The sequence below is a fragment of the Lissotriton vulgaris genome, chromosome 2_1, assembly GCF_964263255.1.
Source record: "Lissotriton vulgaris chromosome 2_1, aLisVul1.2, whole genome shotgun sequence".
Classification (NCBI taxonomy): domain Eukaryota; kingdom Metazoa; phylum Chordata; class Amphibia; order Caudata; family Salamandridae; genus Lissotriton; species Lissotriton vulgaris.
The window spans coordinates 150,861,052-150,884,902 of record NC_141687.1 but is presented as its reverse complement, the minus strand read 5'-3'; the positions used below and the strand labels follow the sequence as shown (position 1 = coordinate 150,884,902).

Genomic DNA, 23,851 nt, shown 5'->3' with positions numbered 1-23,851 from the left:
TCAATTGAATGTCTGAAAAGGGAGAAATAATTTAATGGTGGAAACGTTTCGAGGTAAATGAAGGTTTATTTCAAGCTTGATAGAAAACAGGAGTTGAGTGCATCCTTCGTTTTTGAAGTACGATCTACCAACTGTTAGTGGTAATCGTGGTTCAAAGAGGAGTTTGAGTGCTCAAGAATTCACAAGGTTAAATAATAATACATTTGAAGAATCGTTTTTACCCACTTACTGGGTCTCGGCGGCGGGGGAACCACCCAAGTCTTCCATAACCTCCTTATATAGAAAAAGGAGACACAGGAGCCTTCGTCCACAGGAGGAACCAAGTTTTATTCGAATAGCCCGGGCTATGGAACAGAGTCCTAAGCTCGTCGGAGACAAGACAGAGGAGGCTGCTGCTTCACTCCGCAGCTTAAAGGCCTTATATAACACATTTCCCACCTTAAGAAACCAGTTTGGGTGGGGGCCTTGCACCCCGAGTCAAAATGCAGTTTTTCATTCTTTGTTCAGACAGGGCGTTGCTGCAACAGATGGTATAAAATATTACGGACAGGTCTTGCAAAACAGGATATGTACGTGAGAGAACAGACAGATCTTGAACAACAGGATATGTGAAAGAGACAAGTTCTGGGACGATGGCGTGGCCAAGTCTTGCGAAATAGGGTGGATGTGTGCAGGAGTTCAGTCCGAGGGTGGTGAGGCCAATTCTTTGTTCCCTTTTTCAAAATTGGATCAACCACAAAGAGCAAGAAGGGCAGGGTGGTCGTGACAGTTTAGAGTTTCATCAGACATCAGCAGAAACGGCCAGGAGGGACGTGCAGAGGTGTTTGACAAACTCACTACAGTGCCCTAAAAGCCAACGCCACGTGTCTGTAGGGCAGCGCTGACCGCTGGCTTAGGCCTACAGTTTAAATGAGACAGATGTGACTGAATGAGGTCAGAGATCACATCATTACGCACAGCAACATCGCTTTTTCGCACTTGTGCACTCAGGGTGAAGCACCCCACCCCTCCCGCAGCACCGCGCTCAACAGGTGTCTGTAGGGTAGCGCTGCCCGCTGGCTCAGGCCTACAGTACGATCCAGCAGGTCTTTAAAATGAGACAGAGATGAGACTGAATCAGGTCAGAGATCACATCATTACGCACAGTGTCATCGTATGTTCCCAGCTGCGCAGCCAGGGTGATGCATCCCACCCCTCCCGCCGCACTACGCTCAATTGGAGGCCCTGTGCACCCAGGCCGCTCTGCTTACCTGCTATCATTGTTGTGTGAAATGCAAAAACAGTTGATGGACAGAATGCAGAACAATGTCATACATTCACCCCAGTACAGAGATCTGGGCCTAAATCCATCGTTGTTTTGCTCACCATGCCATTCCAGTTTGAACCCAGCCATATGCAAATCGGTCCTGACCCTGTGCCCCACGGGAACAGTCCAGTCCGAACTGCCAAGCCAGGTCCTCCCTGGACTGGAAACAAGCATCCAAGGACCGGTTTCGGGCTTTTAGCCCTCATCAGCCTGGATAGCTTGATTCTAGTGACATGGAGAGCACGGACCTCATGTCTGAGCATACCCGTTTCGCACAACAACATCGTTTGTTCCCAGCTGTGCAGCCAGGGTGATGCACCCCGCCCCTCCCGCTGCAACAAGCTCAATTGGAGGCGCTGCACACCCAGGCCCCTCTGCTTACCTACTGTCATTGTTGTGTGAGCAAACACTACGGGTAGCAGTGCTCACAAGTCAGATAGAGTGTTGATTGCAAGATGGTGTAGACCTCTTGGATCCCTTTAGAAGACGACGGACAGTAGGGCTCACAATTTAGAGCCCGTGTTGATTGCGAGGATGGTGTACACCTCATGGATCCTTTTTTTTTATTGCGCATTGTGAAATGCGAGGTGGATGCGGCCATATCATCTGAGGCAGTGTGGAAGAAGAGGGACGCGTGGCATCGTGGTTATCCTATTTCTACGTACGCAAAGTGGGCTGGGCTTGCGTACAGGCCAGGCCAGCGTAGGGGTGTGAATAATTATTCCGGGGACCTGGGCATTGTTCAGTTCCTGCCTGGCAGGAAGTGTACTTATGTGTGTTTTTTTTGTAGTTTTGAACTCTCAGAGTGTGGAATTTACATTAGTGTAGCATGTGTCGGGAGGGCGGCAACTATCGCTAATGAGATGGTGTTTGAAAAGATTGAATGGTCACCATCACGTCGTCAAGATTGTGGATATGCGCAGACACGTATGTCAATGGTGTGCGTTATTATTGAAAGCGTTGCTATTGCAAAGAGTACACATATGAATGTGCTCGGATGGAGGGAGGATCAGCAGTGAGGCTACGTCATACACAGTGATAACACTCATTACAGTCAAGTAATACATGTCAAATGTGAATGTGAAAGTCTCACATATAACACACTAGTATATTGGTAAAGCCTGTCAACAGAGCGTGCAGCAAAGAAATCTACACATTGCTATTTACTGTTTGTCACATGTGATCTAGGATGTGAACTGTGCTTGTGGCTCCTGATACTTCTTAGAGCCACGAATACCCAGGCCGAAAGGGAGCACAATAATGTGCACACACACACACACAGCAGGGGCGTCGTGTAACACATATTTGTTTTTAGGTTTCGCGTGGCGTACTGCTCACATTCGCAGTCGAGCTCACAAGATTTTATGTCTCAGAGTGAACTTCACTAGCGAGGTTTAAGCCCCACCCCTCTTCTCCATTGGCTGGCCTACTAAACAGTGGCCAGCCATTGGAAAAGAGGTCCTAGTGACGTTCTTCTTTCTCTTTAAGCCCTGTCCATTTCAGATTGGGTTCCTTGACTTACTGCTGAAGTAAAAGGTTTCTTATCTTCTTTATGGGTCCAGATGGCCCCATAAAGGAAATAAGAAACTTTTTACCCCAGCAGGAAGTCGGGCTCCCAGTCTGAAAGGGACAGGGCTAAAAGCAAACCGCAGCTCCCACCATCCGCCTCTCCCACAAAGAGGAAGGCAGCCTGCGAAAGTCAGCCTACCTCTCCGGTGCCAGTTATGTTGACTAAGCAGGCAGATAGTTTGAGATGCTATTTACAATTCTGAGGCTTCGCCCAAAGGGGATTATTTTTCTGCGATCTGATCAATCTTTTCTGTGGGTCAGATAGAATTCACTGTCATGGACTATGAAACCTCATTAACAGCAAGGCTCAAATAAGAGGAAAGCTAAATATAACTCTGTCTGGATCTGGTTTAAGCTAAACAATCACCCTTGGCTGTTAGAATGCACGGATGCCCTTACATTAATAAATGTATGAATGGGCGATGTAATGGAAGCGCCGAGTGCTCATGCCTGGCGCTGGCAGGCGTCATGTCGGTCCTCCGGCCGGCAGGGGTCTGCAGAGAGAAGGCAGGGCTCTGCCTTTTCTCACTGCTCTCAATGAATGCAGAGCCTGCAGGCAGGCAGAGACAGAGGAGGAGGAAGAGGGGGGCAGCGGAGCTGGGACAGAGCCCGGGGGATGCGGCAGCCAGTTAACAGGTACAGACTGGGCAGGGGACAGGCGTTGCGGGGATCTATATACTGGGCGGGGAGAAGAGGTGGGCTCTTTGTGCCCCCCTCAGTTTCTTACCACTGTTCATTGCCCCATGGGACAACCCCTCTACTGCCCTTCCAGCGCAACGCAGCACCTACCTCTCGCTGCACATCCACCTCCTACCTCAGAGGACACTCACACCAGCACAGCCTTTGACCCCACTGCTAACATGTCCAATTGCTTCCCCTCTCCGCCACAACACAGCCCCCATCTCACACCTGCCTCCAAACTCTTCTTTACCGACCTCTGTGTCCTGTCGCTACTTTTGCTGCCATACCCTCCAACCCTCAGACCCTCCTCTTTCATCAGCCCAGGTCCTACCTTCTCTCTTACAGCTCCTGCTTACATCATTACCCACGCGGCCCCATCCCCCTACCTGCCATGTGTGCAGCCATCATCCACCACCTTGCCATGCGCCCATGTTTGCTCCGCTTCCCTCTGCTCCTATCTGCCCACCCTTCTCTACCACACCATGATTGCTCCAGACACCTCATCTTACACATCTTCTCCATACATGTTGGTCCCTTCCCAATCTTTCTCAATACCGGCCCTTAATGTAATGTCTTCATCATTGGTATTTGGTTGTACCATAATATGCATATTATATGGGTATTTACAGCAGCCACCCCTCCTCCCTTTCCCAGATCGCCTTTGCTCTCCTATAACGTTCTCTAAAATCGCCTCTTCATCATCTGTCCAGTTCTGCTGCCTCTTCCCGTCACTCACGTTCTCCGGTTTCCTTTTCCACGCACTTGTCCTCGTTTCTACTCGTCCTTGCCTTCTCATTTCTTCTGCCCCCCTCTTTCCATTTTCCCATTGCCTTCTCTTCACGCCTCTAGAGGCTCGTTCGTATGTGCGATCCGGACATGTGGTCCAAGAGGTGGCAGGTCACGTTCAGTACAACCAGTGGCAAAGCCGTGACCTTTGGGCACAGCGCTCATACACAGCAGTGTGTGACCTGCCCCCGAGGTGAGGGTTAAAGGTCAGCAAGTAGGATAGACCTGTTAGGTAGTTGTACCGGATGGCCTCTTTGTTTGTAAAGAATGAGCTATAGATGGTTGGGAGGTGTAGTATACAGAATGTCAAGTGATTGTGATTGCATTTATATAGCGCCTACTACCCTGATGAGGCGTTGATTTGCGTTGCTGTTGTGCCCACATATGGGGTTGGTCACATCTGGTGCATTGCAGTCTGCAGGCCCCACTGTCTCTACTTGGGGAGCATCGGAGCACTGTGCCTAAGTTCTGAGTGCTACATCTGGAGTAATGTGCACAGATCCAAGAGCCACAGCTGGAGTTTTTGTGTGCAGGTCTTTTGAAACATCTGGAATCATGTGTCCGGTTCTGCAAACCCCATATCCAGAATGATAAAGGATAAATAGAAGACCGGGCAGTAACCTGACAAGTTATCCAGTTTAACCTATAGTGAGAACCAAAGATCTGCACCTGAAAGCATTGGGAGAGAATCGTCTATTTCTTCTCAACCCCCTCTATACACTCAGATCTCTGACTGTGTTACACGCATCCATCGTGATGATGAACTCAACCAAAACAGAAAATACCAATTTTTCTGCCACGTCAGCGCCTGCCTCTCTACCCCTCCCTTATACACCCCTCTGGGATCCTTCCTTCCCACACCCACAGCTAGAAACCTTTTATGCACATGAAAGCATTCACAGCATTCACATTTACATTTACATTTACAGCCCTGCAGCCATATTGACATTCACAATTTCGATGCACTCCTTCACATCCAGCGAGCCAAGACACTGACTGATGACTTTACTTGGCCTTTGAACGTAACTGTTTATAAGCCTTCCAGTGGGTCTTACCCATTTTTCTTTCACCCTATTAGGCAAGATATTAATCTTGCTCAAAAGGGCCCTTGATAAACTTCTCAAACTCACTCCTACTTCCCAACTACCGCCACCAGCCACCCTTACTGTCAGCTAAGACTAGGTTTAAGGTGTTATGTCTGTTCTTTAAAGCAGGTTATATCCTAACTAGTAATGTACACTAAACAAACCTTAATCTTAAATTTGCGCCCAATCCTCCCCCTGCATCTTCAGATTCTAGTCCTTCCATTTACTACTGCACTGGAACTTTCTCCTAGTTAAAGTTGAGTTTACCATTCACTCTTCTAATCCCTTTCAAGACAGCTTTCAATGGTCAACCTCGTGTTGCTTGAATCCTAATTAGTAACCACAGCTCATCCATCCATCTGCAGCCGGGAATGGGAGTCCAGCAAAGAGGGGTGTGCATGGTACCTCGAAGGTGGTGGGTGCAAGGGCATCAGGATCTCCGTCTGCATCGGTGCAGCTACAACCAATCTCGGGGCAGCCCCCTTTGTTTCACACTTCCCATTGTCCAGTGCGTTAGTGAGGGGCCTGCCACTAGCGACCATGTTGCGCTGATTACAAGTATCTTATTCCCCTTATGTTTTTGCCTTTTCTAGTTTATAGCCCCTGGGTGTGCGCTCGATATTTGGGTGTCGTCCGCATGTGTTCTGTGTATTATGAAAGGTGGAAGGCGCTATTGAATAACCTTTAATCTTCACTCGCAGCGCATTGACGTAACCCGGTTTCCTGGTAAATGACATTACTTTTATAACAGTGATGGATTTCCAAGTTTCCTCAATTTCTTTTTGTGCGGACGGATGCTGGGCAATGCTGGCACTAGGCAATGCCTGCACTAGGCAATGCTGACACTGGCCAATGCTGGCGTCTGGCTCGACTGACGTCTTGTTACTCGCGCCCAATCACGCACACGTGTTGCACTTCCAACGTGTGTCTTGCTTGACACAGGAACGGGAACTTTGTGGGAGATCGATAGAATCCCCCTCTTCAGCCCTCACACCTCTAAAAAGAAAGAATAGCATTGCAGTCCAAGCACTAACCGGGCGTTACCAGTAGCTGGTCAGAATTCATTTGTTTGCCTTCAGACACTCAGCAGTCTGGAAGTACTTCGGTGTCTGAGTAAAGAATGAACCCACTTTGATATGTTTTGTATACACTAGATTGGCTCTTGGTTAAGGAGACGGCAGCATGTCAAAAGCCCTCGGGTACATAAGAGCTTAAGTGGCAGTGACCCGCAGCCGGGTGTCACCACCTTCACTTAAAATACACACCCCTGTTTGCCGCAGCACTCCTTTTACTCGCATGTCCTTTATTTATTACACTTAAAACATCAAGGTCATTTGCAAATTAAAAGACAATTTCTTTTTTTTTGCACTTGAAAACACAATATTTCTTTACCTGCATATGTTGTAATTTAGCACTATGCCATGAAAACACATCAATAGGGACAGCAGCGTGAGAGAGACAGCAGCTTGAGAGAGACAGCAGTGTGAGAGAGACAGCAGTGCGAGAGACATTTTATTTATGTTTTGTTTTTTGAAACATAAATAAAACACAGTGTGATTTACAATGTCTATAGCTCAAACTTGCGTCAATACACGACCTATTGCATTGAAAATGCAATTGGTCTCGCATTTGCGAGAGATTAAGCTATTGGCATTGGAAATGACAATGCCATTTTATTTATCTGTTTTCAAAACCAACACATAAATAAAAATTATGTCATTTTTCAATATGCCAATAGCTCTAAGTTTTGCAAAGGCGAGACCCTTGCATTGTAAATGCTTGTTTGATGTATAGTTTGAGATGCGATCACACGTGGAAGGCTAATGTACAGACCATAAATATTGATCAAGATGATCGTTGCATGTTGTGTGTAGTATAAGATATGTGTGCACTGCAAAAAAACTTTAAAAAAAAAGCTCTCTAAGCAGAAGTGTCACATTCAGTACAACCAGTGGCAAAGCCGTGACCTTTGGGCACAGCGCTCATACACCGCAGTGTATGACCTGCCCCCCAAGTGAGGGTTAAAGTCGGCAAGTAGGATAGACCTGTTACGTAGTTGTACCGGATGGCAGCGTCGGATTGGTAAGGCGGGCATTCGGGCAATGCCCGAGGGGCCAGTATCCGAAGTTCCAGCTGCGGGCTGCTTTTTGAGCAGCCTGGGGGCCGATTTGGGCAGTTTCTGCGTTGTTCGATGCCGTCAACAGCCCAGTGGGTGCCTGAGTGGCCTTTCTGGAGGTAGATGTGCATCCATTACATCCCTTTCCTCAACTGCCAAGGTGTCACTCCCTTTCTCTCGCTGGGTCGGCCAATTAATGTATGCACATTGAGCGGTGCAGGGGCCCTGAGCAAAAGTGGCCTCACTTGTTTTCAGGTGTTTTTCACCAGTGTAAACTAATCAGTGCATTTTTTACCCCCTCCTCCCTTTTAATAAAATTTCACCGAAGCGGTGTTTTGCGGACAGGCAATATGCAAATGTGGGCCGCTTTTTTTAGCATGCCCGGGATGATTTTTTACCCCAATCCAACCCTGCCGGATGGCCTCCTTGTTTGTAAGGAATGTGCTATAGATGGTTGGGAGGTGTAGGATACAGGATGTTAAGCGATTGTGATTGCATTTATAGAGCGCCTACTACCCCGTAGAGAGAATGAGTAAGATGGGTGGGGTCGTCCAACTGTTACAATGGGAAATGTTACGAAGCAATCAAATGCATTTTTTTAAGGTCACATGGCAATCGCGCACCGAGCGTGCAAGGAGGCCGCACCCAACGTGATTTTGACAAAATATATTTATCATATTATAAGTTTATTACAGTTAGAAATATATAAATGTTTTATTATTGCTTGTTCTCATATACTGTTTAAAGGTATTTAAATATACTTTTGTGACACTATATGTCTGTGACGTAACAGAGGGCCTGGCAGCGTGTACATGTCGCACATGCAGCGCGCGCGGCCCCATGCGTACATGACGTAACGTGTGACTTGGTACTGTGTACCCGTCGGATACCAAAGTAGCAGCTGGGGTGACTTCTTGCGTATATGATGTTACGCGGGATGCGGTGCCACGAAGCCGTCGGATACGAAATGGCATCATTTACGAGTTTAGCAACATGGCGGATATGATTCAAGTGGTGATGGAGCTTGGTACACTACCGGTATGGGAGTGCAGTTTTCTCCGGAAAAAAATAAACATATAAGTATTTTTTTGGGAAGATATAAAACATTACATAATTTTTAAAGTTAAGAAAAAAGAAGTATAATTAAGTTCCAAAATAATTTTAAAAAAATTGAAAAAATATAGGCTTTAGGAACATTAAAATATGAAATTAACATTTAGAAAACCTTTGAAATTCACTGGAAAAAACCATAGGTTTCAGGCACATTATAGTTAGGAATTAGCATTTAAAAAACCTTAGAAATTCACAAATAAAACCATAGGTTTCAGGGACGTTATAGTTAGTTGGACATTTGACTCATATAAAACCAGAGAAATTAGCCTGTTATAGTTAGTTGAGCTAACTACAACTTGCGCGCCCTCAATGCACTGCTGATGATGTCACATATTACATCACTCATGTCATGGTCAGTGACATCACTGATGACATCTCAAATGACATCACTGATGACATCACTCATGACCTCATCCACGTGACAATCTGATGCACATACTGATGCTCTAATATAAACTTTGATACACCCATTCTAAAATGCTGACTACTATTTTTGAAACCGTACACAGAAGAATGCCATATACTACAAAACACTCACTATTTTCTAGGTCTACACACACATCCAGTCACTTATACTTGTAGTTACTCATCCATACAGGACTATAATATGCGCTCAGACATCTATACATGCACTCACACTCTGCCACTCATCCATAGAGTTACTCACACACCTAGTCAGTAAAGCAAAGAATCAATCACATACCCATTTAGTCATGTTTACAGTTATACACACCAAGTTCCTTATTTTTAGACATACCACATGCCTTATTTATACAGATACTAACACATATTTACTGTCTTATACAATCACTGATAGAAGCAGACATTTATTTATACACTCAATCTTCAAATAACTTACTCTCATGTATAGTCATTAATATACTCCAACACTCACATCTAGTGCCTTAAAACATATGTAGTTACTAGCAGATATACCACTGAGACATTTATTCATTCACCAACATACCCATAGACACACCAACTCACCCAAACAGCCCTACGCAGATGCACTTTTTAATCCATACAACCGCTGAATCACCCACTCAGACATCTATACAGAGACTCATACATCCCCCGCGCACCCACCCACACAGACACTCAGGGACCCATACAGATACTCAGATAACAAATCAATAACCTATATAGACACTCATGTAGCTATTCAGCAACCCATGCAGTTGCTTACACACCAACGGAGAAACTAATACAGACTTTTACACAGTTTAGTCACTAACCCATGCATTCAGTAAGACATGTACAATTACTCACTTATATAGTCAGTCACGCACCTACTAAATAATCCCTTTAGGCACTTGTAAATGCATTCATTCTTCAATACACCTTGGCATATATATATAAAACATATTTAACCCTTACAGAAACACACGTTCACTGGATGATGTCATGAGTGATGTCATCAGTGATGTCACTGACCATGACACTGACCATGTCACAGGTAAGTGGTGGGCTAGTTGACCCCCAGGAACCCTCAGGACTCAAGGGGACTTAATTCCCCAATTTACAACGCACCAGGGGGTGCGTTTACGCATTGGTGCTGGGAGGGGGCATGGGCTGATGTAACAAGTGTGCAAGCGGGCCCTGTGGCGTGTTTTAAGTTGGGGAATTAAGTCCCCTTGAATCCTGAGGGTCCCTAAGGGCCAACTAACCCACCAGGTACGTCCAGTAAATGCCACAGAGTTGCATTGCAGAGATGTGTAAAATGGGGCATGGCCTCGGACCACCTCTCTGCAACTCAGCTCTGTGGTGCTTACTGGAGGTACATGGTGGGCTAGTTGGACCCAGGGACTCTGAGGATTCAAGGGGACTTAATCCACTAATTTAAAACGTGCCATGGGGTGCCGTTGCACAGTGGTAAAGGGAGCGGGCAGGGTAGAGGTGACGGGTGCAAACACGCCCTGTGGCGCATTTGAAGTTGGGAAATTAAGTCCTCTTTAATCCGGAGGGCCCCTGGGGGCCAACTAGGCCACCAGGTACCTCCAGTAAGTTCCACAAGCCTGCGTTGCAGAGAGATGGTCCAGCCATGCCCCTTTTTACACCTCTGTGCAACGCAGCTCTGTGGCGCTTATTTGAGGTACTTAGTGGGCTAGTTGGACCAGTGGTGAAGGGAGGTGATGGGGCCTGAGATGACGTGTGCAAACACACCATGTGGCGCGTTTTAAGTTGGGGAAATATTTCCCCTTCAATCCTGAGGGCCCCAACTAGCCCACCAGGTGCTTCCAGTAAGCGCCACTGCGCTGCGTTGCAGAGAGGTGGTCCAGGACGTGCCTCTTTTTACACCTCTCTGCCACGCAGCTCTGTGGCTCTAACTGGAGATACCTGGTGGGCTAGTTGGACCCAAGGGACACTCAGGATTCAAGGGGACTTTATCCCACAAAAATTAAAAAGGCCACAGGGCGTATTTGCACCTCAGGCCTCACCCCTCCCTTCACCAGTGTGCAAACGCGCCATGTGGCGTGTTTTAAGAGGTAGTTTTAATCCCCTGCCCTATTATGTACTAGGGTCTTAGAGAGGAGGCCATGGTAATCACGGGTACCCCAACGCATAGTGTTCCCTAGTGTATGTAGGTGTTTTCACTGTATTATAAGTGTCTTTTAGCATAGCACTGGCTCTAGGCCTGGTTAGTCAGAGACAGTTACCAGCAGTACCCATTTGAAAAAGTTGAGTGTACAGGATGATTTTGCAACAAGGCCTCTTTCTGCTCCTCTGTTTGTTCTTTCTGCACGTCTTGCTTCTTCCTGCACTTTTCTTCATGTTGGATGACTTCTGTTGCTTCATTCTGCATTTCTTTTTCTTCTTTCTGTGCGTTTTTTCTTCTTTCTTCACATGTCCTACCTCGGTAGGCATAGTTAGAAACTAGCATTTAAAAAACCTTAGTAGTTCACTTAAAAAACGATAGGTTTCAGGCACGTTATAGTTCGGAATTAGCATTTAAAAAACCTTTGAAATTCACTGAAAAAAGCATAGGTTTCAGGCACATTATAGTTAGAAATTAGCATTTAAAAAACCTTTGAAATTCGCAGAAAAAACAATAGGTTTCAGGCACGTTATAGTTAAAAATTAGAATTTTAAAAACCTTAGAAAGTCAGTGAAAAAACCATAGGTTTCAGGGGCGGTATAGTTAGTTGGACATTTCACTCGTAAAAAACCATAGAAATTCCCCTGTTATAGTTAGTTCAGCTAACTATAACTTGCGCACCCCCAATGGACTGCTGCTGACGTCAGCTATTACATTGTATACCAGTATGGACCTTATGCAGGGGATGGAAACAGTGTAATGGTTTCTTGACACTAATCCTATTAACCAGGCCGAACACAATGTAATGCTACTGGAGTTTGTCCAATTCTGTCTGAGTAATAACTTCTTCCTCTTTCAGGAACAATTCTTCAGGCAAATCCGTGGAACCACAATGGGCACCTGCTTCGCCCCCAGCTACGGGAACCTTTTCATTGGCTGGTGGGAGGACCAGGTGGCCTAGACGGATGGGAACACGGATTGGACCCGTAGGGTTATGAGTTGGTCAAGGTTTATTGGTGATCTTTTTTATTGTCTATAAAGGCACGGAAGAATCAGCCAGGGCATACATTCAGATCCTCAACGACAATAATTTTAACCTCAAATTTTCAGGAGAAATTAGCACGGAAATGGTGAATTTCCTAGACTTGAAGGTTTTCCCTGCAGGGGGCAGACTGTGCACGTCTTTGCACAGAAAACCAACCGCAGGGAATTCCGTTTTACACGCTAAAAGTTGCCATCCGGAAAAAAACGATTGGTAGCATACCAAATGGTGAACTTTTAAGGATCAAGAGAAATTGTGCAAGGGGCGTGTAACTTTCAGGTGGCTGCAAAGGAAGCAGTGAAGGTTTGAGGTGAGAGGATACAGTAGGGCCATTCTAGAGAAAGCAAAATCAAAAGTGGACAAGATTCAAAGGTAAGAACTAAGGGTGTCAGGCTAACCTAACACTAAGAAAGAGAAAGTAAAAAAGTACAAAGGTGACACCTTGAGGATGATAACTAACGACTCCAGTGATGCTATGAATATCAGGCGGATTTTTGCTAATAATTGGCATATCCTGAAGTCGGACCCAATAACAGGTAAGGATTTACCAAGGGCGACCCTTCTTAATTATAGAAGAGCAAGATCCTTACGGAGTAGTCTGGTACAGAGCCACTGCGAACAGAAAAGAAAAGTGTCCCAATTTGGGATGTTGGCAGGGTTCTACCCATGTCTTAAGTGTAGGGCCTGCAAGCACAGCCGAAAAGTGTTACAATATCAGATATCAGGCTTTAAAGAACCGATTAAGATCAAAAGCCTGATGAACTGTAACACTAGCCACACGGTATACTGTTTGGTGTGTCCGTGTGGCTTGCGTTACATAGGAAGTACAATCCACCCCACCAAAATAAGAATTTTGGAACATCTCAGGGCCATATAAAATAGAGACCCCACATACCCAGTGGCCAGTCATTTCGAGCAATTTCATGACAGCAACAGAGATCTTTTGAGCTTTTTCTGTATCGATCAAGTGCCCCTGAATGTGAGAGGAGGGAATAAACTCCTACAGCTACGCAGATCAGAGTCGCTGCACATCATTGAAAATCAGACCAAAAGGCCACGTGGCCTAAATAGTGGTGAGGAGATGGCCGTACATCTGTAATGCTCCACGTATATTAATATTAATATTGCATAAATGCTCGTAATTGATCTTCATTAGGGATTCCGAACAGTCACCAGTACCTGATTGCATAAACAATACACGTGCAAAAATATTTGCTGATGTAAAATAAGGCCCAAAGAGGGCAAATAATCTTTTGCGTATACTTGTAGCCTGTGGGTTTCTGCCCATCCAGGGCGTTATGTTTTACTTTGCGTAATGTTCAGTCACACGTGGAATTTATAACAGTAGATGTATGCTGTACATGATGTGGTTTGACTTTTGCCTTACTACTTTGTATGTTTAGTAATGGCCGACACCTTTGCGAATGGAAGCTGGGTGTCCTTTTGTTTTTGTTTATGTTTCATGCACTGTACTACATAAACTTTCCTCATGGCGGCGCCGGACACTATTGAGAAAGGCGGCAAGCCGAAACGCGTCTGGAGGTGTATTTCAAACCCAAATAAAATGAAGGGTTTACTACGTTCCTGAGAGTGCTTTTTGCAGTATTTGCGAGTGAGCATTGGATTTGTTTGATCCGCGCAGAGTCTGTCACCGCGCTTCACAGCACCCAATCGAGAGTGAAAGGAGTTAATGGCGGACAGCGGAGGAGCATAATATATATATATATATATATTATATATATATATATATATATATATATATATATATATATATATATATATGTATTCACTGAAAAAAACATAGGTTTCACACCAGTTATAGTTAGCTGGACATTTTACTCATACAAAACTATTGAAATTCCCCCGTTATAGTTAGTTGTACTCACTATAACTCGCGCGCCCGCAATCCACTGCTGATAATGTCACATATTACATCATTCATGACATGGTCAGTGACATCACTGATGACATCTCAAATGACATCACTGATGACATCATCCATGTGACAATCAAATACACCTCATCACACACTAGTATAATCTTTCATCACTTACTGTAAAATAGAAAGTGCCATATTTGAAACCATTGACACACCAATAGAAATTTCTCAACACCCACTCAGTTATTCATACAACTATACACACATCTAATCACTTACCTATAGATTCAGTGTTATATGCAGTGAATAATCAACAGAACACTATCAAATATACTTATACGCCTATTTCAACATTACACACCAGCACACATTGTATTCACTTATAAAGACATCCTTCTGACTTATGCAAACAATTGATTATACTTACATTTACTCACCTACACACTTATACAAACAGCACTTCATCTATTTATATAGATAGTAACTTACACTTAGTGTGTTATAAAATCACTATTACAAGTATACAGTTATCCATATAGTGACTCATACAATCACTAAGTCTTAGGCACACTTAATTAGATATAACTGTCACATACACTGCCTTTTTTTTCAAGTTTAATGGAGATGTACCATTGAGAGAAATATTTCATCACCACCACACCGATAAACATAGACACTCACTGAAACAACTGTTATAACATGTAATCTTAACCTCATATACCTACTGAATGAACTTTTCACACACTTTTTGGCAATCACACCCCCCCCCCCACCAAACCACATAGACATTCATTTACCCATACAAATAATCAGTTAAGAAACCAATAACAAATATAGTCTTTAACATAGCAATTAAGACAAAGCAATAAAGACTTTCATACAGTTTAGTAACTACACATTATATATAGTGAGACTCTACAAATTAGTCAAGGAAACAATCAATGACACTGTTACTAAATCCACCATCCATACATTTATATTTATATATCCACTCATTCTTCAATGCAAAGTAGTGTATTTATAATACATATTTAAATATCAAAGCAAACCACATTCACTGGATGATGTCATCAGTGATGTCATCAGTGATGTCATTTGAGATGTCATCAGTGATGTCATCAGTGATGTCACTGACCATGTCATGAATGATGTAATATGTGACATTACTTCGCAGCAAGAAATGCCTTGAGATTAACGTGTGTTTTAACAGAAGCCTTATAATAGGTAATGCCAGCTCTCCTCATGTATAGAAACAACTCTTTCTGATGTTCCTTGCACCACGTGCTGTAAAAGTTCATGTTATCAACATATTCTGGGTCTTTGGAATCCCAAATTTCAATACCTTCACCTTTCTTTAACTGGCAAGTGGTTCATGTATATATAATGAATAGTTGTCTTGCTGGTAGGTTTGTCAGGCTTAACAAATAGGATGCTGTTTCTCAATATCCTGTGTCCATATTTTCTGAAAACTAAACCATTATTTCAAGCCGGGAACGATTACACCAAAAGAGATTAGGTTTGTCCTTCTCCAGAGTTAACGATTACCTGGAATCAGACAGTCTGAACAGCAGCAGGGGCATCTTAGTCAATGGTATAAAGCAGGTAGGAGACTGTGATTTTCCAGTAATTAACTGTTCACTGTTTATCTAGTCTGAAATAAAGGTATTAAACCTGTTTCTAAGGTTTCTAAATTTTGGGTACTGAATCATGCGACGATAAAGTGATTTGCCTACAACTGAATAAAATGACTAAATTGGTAAGGTGAGACCAGATTTCAGATCTCCGAAATGAATGTTTCACACAAGACTATAGTGTGATATACATGAACAATTAAAAATATGGGGGGGGAGGGTGTGTGTGTATATGTATTTGTACACACACTCACTGTTCGGTTATGTGTTTAAAATCAAAACAATTGACGTTTTAATGTTGGTTGATGCATACCGAACCCTTCTAGCTACTGTTGCATTAGGCACATTGTTTTTTCTCCTGACTTGGATTTTAAACCCACGTTGAATAGGTTAATGAATCACATACACTGTATGTATGATCTCTTAATGCTTGTATTTAGTTACAAAAAATGTGTTTATTCTTTCAGATGATCAACACTAATGACATTTCCGAAGAAAAGATGAAAATGAAACAGACAATGGAAGGTAGTCTTCTCTGAGTTACTTTCACGCGCAACTTTTAAGAAACATACTCTGTTTATCAAGTGTCTCATCCGGTGCCACTTCTTATCAAGGCCACTTCATCCTTCTGTCCAGATACAGTTAGTCCATACAATGCTTTTAACCCGGACTCCTCTGTTTCCCTTTTATATCACCGTGCTTCCCACCACCATCACCATCTAGTCATGCTTTCAATCTACATTTTCAGCCAAACCAAGTTGTTCCTGGTCATTCTCGCTCTATATAACCAGCAGGAACCCACCCAACAGGCATCTTTTATGCATGTAAACATGTTCAACCAGATTCCACTTACAATCTACATTATTAACCATACCCAGCAACATCCTACAGATAGTACACCGTCCCATATATACCAAGCCACTCCCCATAGGAACTTCAACCCACAACAAATGGTAAATTATGTGACTCTTCCCTCACAACATTCTCTCGGCTCATCTCTACCACAACCATCCAAAAACCCATTAATTTCCTCTTACTACCTTATTTATCCAGTCATTGTCAATATCTTCATACCTTGTTACCTGGCAATGCCGTAGTTAAATACTAGACAAGGAGATAATCAGTCCTACTGCCCTCGGCCCTCGTTTAGAAGGCAGTAGAAATGCAGCTGAATGGTAAAAAGGTTGAACATATTTACCATCTGATGTATTTCGCCAATCATTTTATAATTACCATACAATCTCACAGTAATACCATCACTAAGTGCCACCAGCTTTGGATGTGTGAATTACAGACTGTACCCTCCTGGTCATAAATTATTCAAAATCTTTTCTGAAAAAAGCCTAACTGGCCTGTAGTAACGTTACCACTACTGTAGTAGTTTACATCAAGATTTCAATAAGGTTAATGATAAAATATTCCTCAATAGTCAACAGCAAAACTAACTATTGAATCACAGCAAGGTTTACAAATCTTAAAATATATAAATGCACGTATAGAATTGATCCTAAAAAGGGTTTTGAGATGTATCAACTTGATAAGAGCACCTAACTCCAGGAAAGGCACAAAATCTAAATTGCCAGATTAAATTGTGCCCCTAGCTCCACTCCCTTCGCCATTAACTAATGCCCTCAAGAGCGTGTCCTGGCTATAGCGTACTTGAACTGTAGGCAGCTAAATGAAAAAATCCCAGTGTTGGAGTGAAAATCAGCACTGTTAACTAAAGGTTTACAGATGAAGATCTCTGCTTAATTTGAATAGGTATTTGCCAAGACACATCTCGGAGCTAATTTTACATCACCAAACTTAATGTGCCCGCATTCACAAATACACTACTTGTGCATCAGCCAGATAGTTGTACCTTTTGCATGAAACAACAGCTGCTGCAGAGTAGCATCAAAAATTAATGTAGAAAAAGAAAGTGGATGAGGTCATAGAAAAGTCAGATTGTGTATGTCTGTGAAGGAGCCTCAGGATTAGCCAAGAATAGTATTTAAGTCTAAACACCCAATTTACAGATTTTGCCCTTTGGGATATCTTGTTAGCTCTTTTGAAAGGTCAATGGGCCTTTGTCCCCGTATTAGAATTGCAGAATGGAAATGAAACGTGAGCATAAACTATGCATATATCATCAACTTTTAGAATATTTATGCTCTCAGTCAATGGTGAAAGGTTGGTGAGGTTTCAACACCTTTAATTATATTAAAGATTTAGGGCCCGATGTAGGTAATTCCGATTTACATACTCTTAAATACCTAATCATACCGATTCGGTATTTAAGAGTAGGTAAATTGGAAGGAGGCAGATGTAGGTAATTTTTATTTAACAATTACCGAATCTGTAAGATTCGGTATTTACCGATTCGGTAAATACCGAATCGGTATTTCCCATTGATTCCTATGGCCTTGAAGCCCATAGAAATCAATGGGAAATACCGATTCGGTATTTATCGAATCGGTAATACCGATTCCTGCAAGGGGGAACGGGGTGTCACTTTGACACCCTGTAGCACCCCAATTCCAGGCTTGTGTGCCATGTGGCATGGCACAGGTGTACATGCACATCGGATTGGGTGGAAAATACCGACTCCTAAAGGGCCTGTGGCACTCTTTGAAGTGACAGCTACATCTGGATTTACAGAATCGGTAAATATACCGATTCGGTATTATACCGAAACAGTAAATTTACAGATTCAGTAAATTTACAGAATCGGTAAAAAATAGGCCCCCTACATTGGAAAAGGCATTTACCGGTCGGTAACAGACAAATTCGGCCGTTACCGACCCGTAAATGCCTACCTACATCGGGCCCTTAGTATTGCTTTTGTCATCTTCATTCCGATTAGTCGGTTTACAGAAATATCGATAAAAGATTGATTAGAGACAGCACTAATAAAATACAAAGTGTTACATAAAGGAAAATTGTCACTAAGCTTAGAATGAAGTGTTCTTTTTGAAAAAGAGCAAGATTTGAAATATATGAGAAGCACTTCACATAAAGAGTCATTCTGTAAACACAGCCGAAATTCCCTACAGCTGCAGTAGCAACCATCAAAAGTAAAAGGATCTTTGCAGTAGCATTGGCCAGGGAAAAGGGTCTTTGGAGAAAAGAAGTCACCTATAGCAGTAGCTGTAGGCAACAGAGTAAAGAATCATCTCTCCAGTAGAATAGTCGCAAGGCAGGGAAAGAGTCTGGATCTCTCAGTCTCGCATCAGGAACTCCTACACCTAGCTAGGAACTCTCTTTATCATAAAATCACACATAATAAATCTAACTTTAGTAGACGTTAACTCCTTCTATCCAATGGTAGCTACTCATCCAATGCTTCTCCTCCTGATTCCCACAGTGAACTTTCACGCCAATGTAGTGTAAAACATTGTTTCATGACTTTGTTGCAAGGAGGAAAGTTCTAATGCGAACTTTCCTAGCTAAGCTAAAAATATGTGCTCTACATTCATTGTGAATAGAAAGCAAATTGCATATGATGGGGAAGACTAGCAATAATATTCTGAGAAGCATTCATAAAAATGTTTACTTAAGCAGTCACAGCAAAGCGAATTGTATTAAGGTGAGTGAACTAAGATGGTGTGATGAAACCAAGGAAACATAAGTTTGAAGTCAGCAAATTCTTAAGCAAGCTGCTGATGCTAGGCTAAATGCTCTAAATAAGCATCTATTAAGTCGTGAGCAAGAGTCGAGAGAAAAAGGATTTGAGGCCTAACTAAAAGTGCACATTTCAGAATGATAGCTTAATACAACAAGTCTTTTTAGATATATTATTCCATTTCTTACAAGCAAAAGCATTTCGCCTGCATATTAATTATTAATGAAATATTTTGTTAATTATACATTAGAAGGATTCTTTCACGTTATAAAACAGGCACATTTTGTCTACGTGTCATTTTCTATGTGAAATCCCCCCAGCGCCTTGAGACCCTACGGGTATGTAGCGCGCTTTATAAGTGTCACTGATTGAAATCATTTTCTGCAGCAGTTTAAATACATTCCAAAGTGCTATTCTAACATGGTCTGCAAGTCTAAATACGATATTTTAAGTACTTTCTTCTAACTGTTTCAGGGGGAGAAGATGCCATGCAAGGGTGACTCAGACAATGTGGGAAAGTTAACTCTAGGAGGTTGGTGGGTAAGGTTAGGAAGGCAAATGTGGGTGAACATGGCAATAAAGGTGCTTGTTGGTTGAGGGTCTGGCAGTGATATAGAGTCTGTACGGGAGTCTGGTAGAAGTTTGGTTAAAATAGGTATTATAATTAAATGGCATTCTGGAAAATCATGATTACATTCAATCTTTTCTTTGAAAGATCTGCAGGCCAAGCTGAGCAAAAGGGAAAAAGAGATTGCATCCTTGTCATCCCACGTCGACACCCTGAGGGCACAAATTACGGGTGAGTTCAAACAGTGTTTTATTATTGGAGAGTATTTTCTAACAATGTATTATCAAGCTAAATCGATTCCCCAATCCTGTCTGCCAAGGCACAAATTGTAGCTGATTGTTCGAAGAAAGCAGATCAAAGGTAGGTAGGTGTACATGATTAGAAGTATTGGATTTAAGGGTGTTAAAAAAATGAGACAAGGTATGCAGAGAAACTATAAAGAAATAGAATGACCCATAGGGCAAATGTATCATGAAGTAGAAGGAAGCATGACGTTAATGTATGCATGATGAGAAACATGGAAAAGTATTAAAAGGAAAGGAAGGCAGTACGAGAAATGTAAGTAGGAGGGGGAGGCAAAGAGAAAGCTGAATGAGCAGGTGGCGGTGGAGGGATTTTAATCTGACAGTCCTCCACCTAACTTAACTTGCTTATATGATATGAAGAAGAAAGTGAATTCAGAAATTTGAGTCTGCTGGAAGCAATAAACAGTAATTCGAAAAGGGTTGTCTTTAGAGACAGGAAAGGCTATAAAAACTTTCCTGTTTTAGCTGCTTTTATGTTTTTCATTCTCCTGTTGTGTTATGTTCTACCTTGTCTCTGCGCCGGGACGCTCCTTGGCTGGAGTATCTGTGCGCATAATAAATTAATATAACATAACATAACATAACAAAGAAGAATAAAAGAAAATACTGTAATTTTGCTATATTGATTTGAATGTATTCTTGTTTCCCCTTGTTAAAAGAATTATAAAGCCCCTCTCAATTGTTGCTTTCAGCTAACGCATATCTAAATCTTCCTTTTGCATAATTGAGCATGATCTTCAAGGGGTTCTGGTGACATCCTAAACCACAAGTTTGAATGCCGAGTGGATTTTTATTGTCACCAGTACAATGAGATGGCAATACAGGACCATATTACATGTTATCCATTATGTATTTTTATGGTGCATGTTCATTTTAGGGATAGTTAGCTTGAAAAATCAGTTTTCTTCAAAATGCAGCTCATAATGGACACTGGTCAGAATTGGAATTTTTAGGCTTTGTTTACCGTTCATGAATAAATTGGTGATAAAACAATCTGCTATGGTGAAGTTAGTGGATATATGTGATTCTGTAGCCTGAAAGTTTACCACAATATAAAACATGTAATACTTTTGCCACATAATATGCCACAAACATTGCAAACTTTAAAGATTTTGCCCAATATTTTGTTTGTAAACTGTCAGAATTATTGGCTGATCTAATTAGTAATTTCTACAATTTTGTTATTTAAATATAATCAGTGATGTCATGAATGTTGTTATTTAGCACCATGAGTGATGTAATTTGTGAGATCAATGGAGGTCATGATGGGGGTGCGGGTTATAGAGAGAGAAAGAGTGTATAATTATGAATATGTGAGAGTTTCCATTGAAAAACTATTTTTCTATTCCTTAAGAACGTTGGTTCTGTCAATTTGGGTTGTGCATGGCAGGTTTCATGCCTACACATCAAGCAGTGGCCAAAATACAGGGGAGTAATAAAAAGGACATTTCGAGTTTTAACTCCTGCACAATTCATTTCTCTCCACTAAAGAAAAACAGCTGAGCGGAATTACACCATACAGGCAAGAAAGTAGAACTTTACTCAGTCAAACTAGTCTTCATTCAGCCGAAGCTATAAAAAACCAAATATCAAGAAAAACATAATACAGTAAAAATGCTGGTGCATATATGACAGTGGTGAACACTTTTAGAAACTCAGATACGTAGAAAGAGAACAATATAGTACAAAAACAGCTAAAAAACGAAATTCCATTTGATAAATACGGGACGCCAAAACAAATATAAAAATTAGGTTTGTGGTAAATACAAGCATCCATTTAAAAATACTATCATTAACCCCAGACCGATAATAGCAAGACTCTTCAACTTCAGGGATCGAGACGCCATCTTACAGGCGGCGAGGAACTCGCCCCCCATCAAGATACAGAACGCGACACTTGCATTCTTTCCTGATTACACGGCCGAGGTTGCACGGAGGAGGAGAACCTTCTTTGAAGTAAAAAAAGAACTGAGAGCCAGAGAAATCCCATACTCTATGCTTTTCCCAGCCAAGCTTCGAGTCGTAGCTGACAACAAGACTTGGTTCTTTGATTCCCCGGAAACGGCGAGGGACTGGCTGGAGGGATGGAGGTCAGCGGGCCTCCCTCGTCGCTCCAACAGACATAATAAACACCGTGCTACAGGCTCCCGACAGGACTCGCAAACCAACGACGAAGATACAGAACTCCAGTCCCCGATGGCCGAACATCAAGAGGACAGTGCAGACGGAGAACAATGAAACACGGCAATTATTTGTGGAACCGATGGAGAAAGAAAAACTGCAAGGCCGCCATGGACACTGGGCGGAAGGGCCTCCGCAGCTGAGGAAGGGAGCCGCTGACCACGGAGAAACCTTCACCCCAGCGAGCAAGTACTATGTTATGGGTTGGGATCAAGCACTCTGCTAAGTTTGGGGGGCGGGCAGTTTGGAGTCCGTTGAGCAGGGGGGCAGGGAGGGGGGGATTTGGGGGGGGGAAGGGGTTCTGGTTCTTAGTTTTTACACAGGGTCATGTTAGCTACGATAGGGCACACACACACAGAATGGTGAGGTTACGATACACGGGCCTCCTGGTCCTCCACGCACGGAAGTCATCCATCCACATACCCGGCCATGGTGGGGAAGGGCACTGACATAGGGCAGGTGGCCCCACTGCGCCTCATGTCCTGGAACGTGAGGGGGTTGGGTGATAAAATTAAGCGAGGCCTGGTCCTACAAAGCATTAGAAGATTGAACCCCGCCCTGGTCCTGCTACAAGAAACGCACCTCACCGGCACGGCCACAAAGGCCCTAGACAGGAAAGGCTATAGTATGCTAGTCCATTCTGAGTTCACGAAGGGATCCCGGGGCACCGGGATATTGATTCACCGTTCCTCCAGGTTTATAACCCAATCAACGGCAGTTGACACACAAGGACGCTTCGCAGCGGCACATGGGCAGTGGGAGGGAAAACCGCTCAACGTGGTGTCGGTGTATGTTCCGCCGGCGCTACACACCATAGCCTTCCCGGAACTGGGGAAATTCTTACTAGGCCTTCCAGAAGGGGACCTGATATTGGGTGGGGATTTCAATGCAGTGGCACAAGACTCCCTAGACCGGCACCCAACGCGTACACAAACACCGGGGCACTCCAAACTACTTGACTTCATGGAAGCGCAGGGCTTAGTGGACATATGGAGGCGACTCCACCCAAACGATCGGCAGTACACATACTACTCGGCAGTCCACGATAGCCTATCGCGGATTGACTATTTCTTGACGTTGGGAGGGGGTCCCCTTGCCTTCACTGATTCCCAGATTAAACCACGGGGAGTCTCCGACCATTCCCCGCTGACGCTGACACTGTCCAACCAGGAACGGGCGTACAGGCGAGCTTACCCCATCTACCCGGGTTACCTCAGGGAACCAGGTATAGCTAAGGCTTTGAAAAGAACCACACGATCCTACCTCGCCGAGAATGTGGGATCAGTGGATTCGCCTACAATCCTGTGGGAAGCCTACAAAACAGTACTCCGCGGACAGGCGATTTCAGTGATCACGCAGCACAAACACACACAACGTCAGGAACTGAGGGGCCTAGAGGACCAGCTAGACAAGGCAACACAGGAACACGAAAGTAATCCGACTGGGGAT

General features: G+C 43.3%; 1 protein-coding gene across 5 annotated transcripts in view; it reads left to right on the top strand.

Annotated features, from left to right (window-relative positions):
- Nucleotides 1–23,851, top strand: part of CLIP2 (CAP-Gly domain containing linker protein 2) — a 385,636-nt gene that overhangs the window by 267,400 nt on the left and 94,385 nt on the right. For all 5 annotated transcript variants that reach the window (XR_015308346.1, XM_086954601.1, XM_086954599.1 and 2 more), the window contains 2 exons: nt 16,212–16,269; nt 20,064–20,147. Coding sequence is in view for 4 of the 5 variants with exons in the window: in XM_086954601.1 (XP_086810727.1) it covers nt 16,212–16,269; nt 20,064–20,147 (142 nt within the window). In the remaining variant the exon portion in view is untranslated. The remainder of the gene's footprint in view (nt 1–16,211; nt 16,270–20,063; nt 20,148–23,851) is intronic.